Below are 7280 nucleotides of genomic sequence, written 5' to 3'. Positions count from 1 at the left end.
TAACACGTTTGCATCTATCTCGGCATTTGCTTGGATCTCGTTTTTGTTCCATGATTGTTCTCGGCAGCCACCAAAAACGTATTTCCACACAGAGACACGAGAGATGTCGATGATGTCCGGAGGATACAAAAACGAACCCAAGCAAATGAAGTTAGTAACTGCGAATAGGAGAAATAGGAAATGGCAAGTGTGCTTACCGGACTGACTGCTGCCACTTTTAAGCCGCTCGAACTTTCTTCACGACCAAGTCCTTGTCGAGGCCAGGAGCACTCCTTTTCGCACCACAGGGCCTCCTCCACGTCCTGTAGATCTTACTGCTGCTGCTTCTGCAAAGCTTGACAATCCATGGGTGTTGTAGAACCTGATCGACTGTCAGCCTTTGTTTCGGATCCACAGCCAGCATCTTCTCAAGGAGATCCTCCGCTACAAACGAGAAAGGACCAACCGGGGATGCCCCCTGTCGCACACGATCAAATGCTTCACTCGGCTGATATCCTCCCTTTCCCAGCATCTCGTATAAAATCGCTCCAAGTCCCCACACGTCGATAGCTGCTGTGTAGAAGCTCCCATCCTTGTTCTCTGCCACCTCGGGTGCCATGTACTTTGCCGTGCCACAGTACTGCGACATCTCCTCAGGGTCGTCTGTGGCAATACCAAAGTCACTAATCACCACTTTGTCGCGCGCGTCTAGCTTGAAAAGGATGTTGCCCGGCTTGAGATCCCGGTGAACTATGCCTCTCGAATGCATCTCCTTGAGGGTCTCTGCCAGCTGCTTGATAATCTGAGCTGCTTCTTCTTCGCTCATCTGCCCGGAAACGCGCAAGCGATCAGCAAGACTAGATCCACATAGTTCCATAATAATACTCCCAAAACACTGTCCTCCATCTCTCTCCTTGATGAAATCTTTGAAGGAGACAACTCCAGGGCAGCCCCGGAGCTTGGCCATGATCCCAACTTCTCTCTCAGCGTCGCTCCCTGATCGAAATGCCTTGGCTGCATATGACTTGTGACCGTCCAGATTGTGGAGCACGAATACATGCCCCTGGCCGCCACACCCCAGCGTCCTACCTTTCTCGAAACCTCGCTGCCCCAACATATGAATGCTGAGAAGCTCTTTGCAATCTTCCTCGCTAAACTCACTTACCACCGCCATCATGACAAGCTTTGTTAGAAACAAACCCTAGCTTTTTCTAACGGCTGAGATGGTGTTTGATCGACGGCGACAATGCGCTGTGTTTTCTATATTTCCACCAACGAAAGTAGCAACCACTTGAGGAAAAACTGCCGAGGATGTGTATCTGTGAATCCATAAACAAGGACTGCATTTCAGTTTCTCATCATTTTTCACTGCGTCCCAAGCCGATATTTTTTCCTCGGGAATCCAGGGATGACTCCAGCCTGAAGGTGTTCTCTCCAAGTTGATTCGCTGCTAGCACCTTGAGACAAAACCATCCACGTAATGCCGAAACTTCCGAAGCTTCCATCTCCCGGAAGTCGTCCCTCGACGGTGGGCGCCAATTTTCCTTCAAAAATGAACCCTAGCTAGGAGGTAAGAGGATTTTGGGCAATGCTAGCGCCTGTCCTGCCGATTGATCGCCACCAGGAGCAAGAGCTCGATCGCATTGCGGCAGGAGCAAGAATCTGGAGCCATGGCCTCTCCACCGACGTCTTCCTCTGCAATGCGCTGCTCCACATGTACACGCAACGGCATGGACGATCACAGCAAGAACAGGATCGATAATAGCACCTGCGTATCATTTTTCTAAAAAATATTCTTCACATCCATCAATATTCTTTATACATAATTGTGGCATTCTAATTCCCATATAAAATATTTCAAGTCCATGAAAGCTAAAGTTTGACATAATCTAAATTAATCGAGACCTACTTTTAACTTTAAATAGTATAGATTGTCTTTAATAAAACTTGATGCAATTACCATATTAAGAAAAATAAAGCCAACACTATCACCATGGTGAAAAAAGACAAAAATGCCATCATTGAAAATTTTTGGCATAGAAATAAGATGTTTTAATATTTTTGGAACATACAAGACTCATCTAAAAGTCCTATTAACTTTTATAAAGAACTATAGGAATGGATGTCCCATTTACCTTACATATATTAGTTATGAAATTTGCAAACTATAAAAATTTTGAGCTACATGAATGCCCTTTCCAATTCCAAAAGAAAAAAAAGGATTTAAATAGTCTACCATTATTTCTTGAAAAACTTTTCTTGCAAATGCTTTGTTTGCAACCTTAATACCTCTAGTTTCTTCATCTTCCTCAACTCTTAATACCGATCCATCAAGAATTCTAGAGGAAATAGGTTGCACTTTGGATCTTTAGAGCTTTGCTAGGAGGTAGGCAAAAAATAAAAATCAAGATAAAGAGTAGATAAAGAAACGATTTTCTCCTCTATTTTTAAATTTACCGAACCTAATTATAAGGCATATGCCATGTGAGAAGGAGCTCATTGTGTTTTTGCAAGGCAATGTGGATGATAATCAAAACCTAGGAATGTCTTCAATAAAATGTTTGAGAGGACATTAGTCAATTATGCAATACTGCTTATGCTTGAGGAGGTGGGGATCTACCATTGGCTCATATTAGGACCATATCTAACATAGCATCCCAGTCAGCCACCTACTCAACAGCATAGGGCTAGGTTGCAACTATTTAATAATTGACATTTCAATGTATGTCCATGCATGCATCACTATATACTACTATATTAATAATTGTATTTGCAATTGGAGGGAAAGGCACAATAGCTGGAGGAGAGAGCAATTGGAAGCACTAGCTGTAGGGTTTGTGGCTGGAGCTATGTTTATGGCAGTTTTTAGAGTTGGATGGCCTCCTTGATTAGCAACTCCTTCATTCCAAATTGAATCACCTATTTCTTGTTAAGTTTGCATTTTCTTTCCATACCCAATGTTTCCACGTCCATAGAAATGTAGAGTTTAGCAAGCTTTATAGGACAATTTCACTGGAAAAGTGTAGTAGACAAAAACTTGGAAGTTACATTTTTGCCAATCAATTAGCACTGATTTAAGGTGAAAATTAGTGTCTTCACCTACACTTGATCTTCCTCACCTCATCCCTCCAAACCAGCATCGCTTGCCCCCCCCCCGCTGTTGCAATTTCTTGTTCTATTTCCTCCTCCAATTCTAAGGCAAAGTTGCATTCTTCCTCATCCATTAGTTTGATTTGCTCCTCCAGCTCTATGGTGAAACTATCCAGCTTAAGTATAGGTTCCTGGGCTTGTTGTGGATCGGTGCTTTCTTCCACTCCATGGAGACCCAACAAAAGATCATTATGATCCCCCTCATTAACCTTGAAATCTTTGACAAATTCCTTGAGATCCTCATCCTCCTCACTGGAATCCATGTGGACTTCCTCCCCCTTTGTGCCACATGTGTGCTGGGACACATGCCCATCTTCCATATCTTCTATGAGAGACTCAATCAAACTCTGGAGCTCATTGCTGACCAGCAATGACTAGTCACTGCTAGGGCTTTGACTCACCAACACTATGTCTTTCTCACCACCACTAGGCCTACTTGGCTTGTGCTGCTGCTGTTACTTCTTGGTTCTCTTTTTGGGGTATTCCATGTTGACATCGCAATCTTTCTTGGGCCTTATAGTGCCATTGTATGTGTGTGAGACACAAAATCCCTAGGCCCCAAAGTGGAGCTGGAAGGGTGCCACGTGGTAGTGCCCGAAGCAAAAGCCAAACAAGCGTAACACGTTTGGACTAAAAGCTCCAACTTGATAGGTCGAGAGCCGGAGTGAAACTCCCAACAAAGTGCTCGAGGAATGAGCACGAAGCGAGCAATAAACAAGGCTCTAAAAAAGGGACCCAAAAGGACGAACACATGACACGTGAGAGTGCCCGAGATGGAGTCCAAGATGGAGTCTGAGATGGAGTCCGAGATGGAGTCTGAGATGGAGTCCGAGATGGACTCGAGATGGACTGAGACGGAGTTCGAGATGGACCGAGATGGAGTCCAAGATGGAGTCCGAGATAGAGTTTAAGATGGAGTCCAAGATGGAGTCCGAGATAGAGTCTAAGATGGAGTTCGAGATGGACCTAAGATGGACCGAGACGGAGTCCGAAATGGAGTCCAAGATGGAGTCTGAGATGGACCCGAGATGGATTGAGACGGAGTCCGAGATGGACCAAGATGGAGTCCAAGATGGAGTTCAAGATGGACCAAGACCGAGACCGAGACCAGGATTGAGACTGAGACCGAGGCCAAAGCCGATACTAAGCCCGAGCCCCAGTCCGAGTCCAAGTCCGAGTTCGAGTTCGAGTTTGAGAGGGTGAAAGCCCAAAGCATTTGTCTCCCAGACCCTGGGGGGTTTGGTGAGCTCCAAAAGTATAGTAAGGGGGAGGACTGCAGTGGAGCCAATTTGGCTAGGAAAGGCCAGTTTGGCCCAGGAAGGCTGTACCCAGTGTTGGGTGAGGAGCTGCCCACTGGGAAGTCTAAGACTAGAGTGAACACGGACCGACAAGTGGGGTAGCTTGGTGAAGTGTCCAAGAGTCGGCTCTAGTTCCCCCGGGAGATTGACTGGCCGATGCTCTCAGTCCAAGTGTGGGTGGCACTACCTACTTGGATACCAGGCGTGGCTCAATGGAACTTCGCTCTAAACCCATGGCTAGAGCACCTAAGGGTAGAAGGTAGGGAGAGTACCCAGGTGGCTCGCATAAGGCCACGGTGTTCCGAAATGTTGCCCCAAAGTCCCAGACTGTGGAAAGGAAGAGGAGCAGACCTCTAGCATACTAACTAAAGACATAGTCACATGGTAAGGAAGTCCCAGAGGGCATTGGGACTTAGTGGTCGGGCTTGTGGGCCTTGACCCAATGGCAGTGTTGGTGAACACGGCCATGGGTAGGACGGGACTTGATTGGGACTGAAAGAGGGATATTGGGGAAGGCTGTTCTCCTTTTTGGTGGGCATCCGAAGGATGCTAAGGAGTGGATTTGTGGTGACCACTCATGGATGGTTGGCCCAGTCTTGGAGAGGTAGGACTATGATGCAAGTGGTATTGAACCACCAGTGCGGCAAAGGTGATTGGGCATGGCCTTAGCGTAACAAGTTGCTATGTCGGTGGTATCTTTGAGTGTCGGTCATGGGATCGGACACGTGGAGCACTTGGACCAAGTGCAAAGGTTGAGTGGCGGGGATGCCATTCTCGGGGCTAACAAGCCCAAGTCTGAAATAGGACTTATGGAGGTTGTGAGTGAGATTCCTCCAAGTGGTCGAAGGTGTGGTTAAGTGGCTAAAGTAGAATGGAAAAATTAGTCGCTTACAACTTGGTATCGGAGCTATTCCTTAGCCTGACTTTTATTGGTGCTCAAGTATATCACCATTGATGTTGGCATCAGAAGGTCCTAGGAGTGGGCCTGTCCTTGAAGAGTAGCATGTCGAGAGAACATGGCTCTCCACTCAAGTTCATGCGTGAACTTGGGCGCAATGTGGTGGATAGAAAAGGGCTAGTAAAGGAACGACTTTGGGATCTTGGGAACAGTATAAGGGTTTCCTCAGAGAGTTGAGGATGTGATCCAGATGAGCGTTTGACTTAGCAAACTGGCTGATGTAGTTGTGGTAAACAACTACAGTTGGGATCACGGAAAAGATGTGGACTCCAAAACAATAAAGGAGTCACAAAATTACCCTTATATAGTTGAGGCTGGTACTCATAAATTTGACACCGGAATTGGTGACCGTGGGAGGTTAAATACAGAAGAGGACACTAGTCCTTGAAATGGTAGCCGGGGCTACCTCTAATAAATGTTGGAACAACCCAAGGAGTTGGGGGTGTATTTAAAGATGAGTTGTTATTCTCATCACATGGACAAGTAGTCCTAAGGGGCAAAGGTTAGCCCTAAGAAAATCATCAAGTGTCGGAGTAACACTTGCAAAGATTGTCCTTGTGAGTGTGAGACACAAAATCCCTAGGCCCCAAAGTGGAGCTGGAAAGGGTGCCACGTGGTAGTGGCCGAAGTGAAAGCCAAACGAGCGTAACACGTTTGGGCTAAAAGCTCCGACTTGAAAGGTCGAGAGCGGGAGTGGAACTCCCAACAAAGTGCTCAAGGAGCGAGCACAAAGCGAGCAATAAGCAAACCTCCAAAAAGGGACCCAAAAAGGACCAACACATGACACGTGGAGGAGTCCGAGATGGACCCGAGATGGAGTCCGAGACGGACCCTAGTTGGAGTCCGAGATGGACCCGAAGTGGAGTCCGATATGGAGTCCGAAGTGGAGTCCGAGATGGAGTCTGAGGTGGACCTGAGATGGACCCGAAATGGAGTTCGAGATGGAGTCCGAGATGGACCCGAGATGGAGTCCGAGATGGACCCGAAATGGAGTCCGAGATGGAGTCCGAGATGGAGTCTGAGATGGAGTCCGAGATGGAGTCCAAAGTCGAGACCGAGACCGGGACCGAGACCGAGACCGAGACCGAGACCGAGATCGGGACCGAGAACGAGACCGAGGCCGAGGCCGAGACCGAGCCCGCGCCCGAGTCCGAGTCCGAGTCCGAGTCCGAGTCCGAGTCCGAGTTCGAGTCTGAGAGGGTGAAAGCCCAAAGCGTTCGTCTCCCAGACCCTGGGGGGTTTGGTGAGCTCCAAAAGTATAGTAAGGGGGAGGACTGCAGTGGAGCCAGTTTGGCCAGGAAAGGCCAGTTTGGCCCAGAAAGGCCAGACCTAGTGTTGGGTGATGAGCTGCCCACTAAGAAGTCCAAGACTAGAGTGAACACAGACCGACAAGCGGGGTAGCTTGGTGAAGTGTTCAAGAGCCGGCTCTAGTTCCCCCGGGAGATCGACTGGCCGATGCTCCCAGTCCAAGTGTGGGTGGCACTACCTACTTGGATACCAGGCGTGGCTCAACGGAACCTTGCTCTAAGCCCATGGCTAGAGCACCTAAAGGCGAAAGGCGGGGAGAGTACCCAGGTGGCTCGCGTAAGGCCACGGTGTTCCGAAATGTTGTCCCAAAGGCCTAGACTGTGCAAAGGAAGAGGAGGAGTCCTCTGGGGTAGTGACCAAGGACACAGTCGTGTGGTGAGAAGACCCAGAGGACCATGGGAATTAGGGGTTGGGCCTGTGGGCCTCGATCCAGTGGCAATGTTGGCAAACATGGCCAGGGGCAGAAAGGGATTTAGTAGGAACTGACAAAGGGACTTTGGGGAAGGCAATTCCCCAGGTCTGTGGGCATCCTAAGGATGCTAAGGAGTGGATCTAGGATGACCACTCGTGGACAGATGGCCCAGTCT

General features: G+C 48.1%; 1 protein-coding gene across 1 annotated transcript; it reads right to left on the bottom strand.

Moving 5' to 3' along the window:
- Positions 1 to 217: 217 nt before the first annotated feature.
- On the bottom strand, positions 218 to 1153 carry LOC9656206 (calcium-dependent protein kinase 19). Its single transcript, XM_002960349.2, has one exon. It carries the CDS (start codon positions 1151 to 1153, stop codon positions 218 to 220), a length of 936 nt encoding a protein of 311 aa, XP_002960395.2.
- Between the last annotated feature and the right edge of the window lie 6127 nt (positions 1154 to 7280).

This window comes from Selaginella moellendorffii, unplaced genomic scaffold (genome assembly GCF_000143415.4).
Source record: "Selaginella moellendorffii unplaced genomic scaffold, v1.0 SELMOscaffold_0, whole genome shotgun sequence".
Lineage (NCBI taxonomy): Eukaryota > Viridiplantae > Streptophyta > Lycopodiopsida > Selaginellales > Selaginellaceae > Selaginella > Selaginella moellendorffii.
Note: the sequence above shows the minus strand (reverse complement) of the source record. Positions and strands in the feature narration are given on the sequence as shown.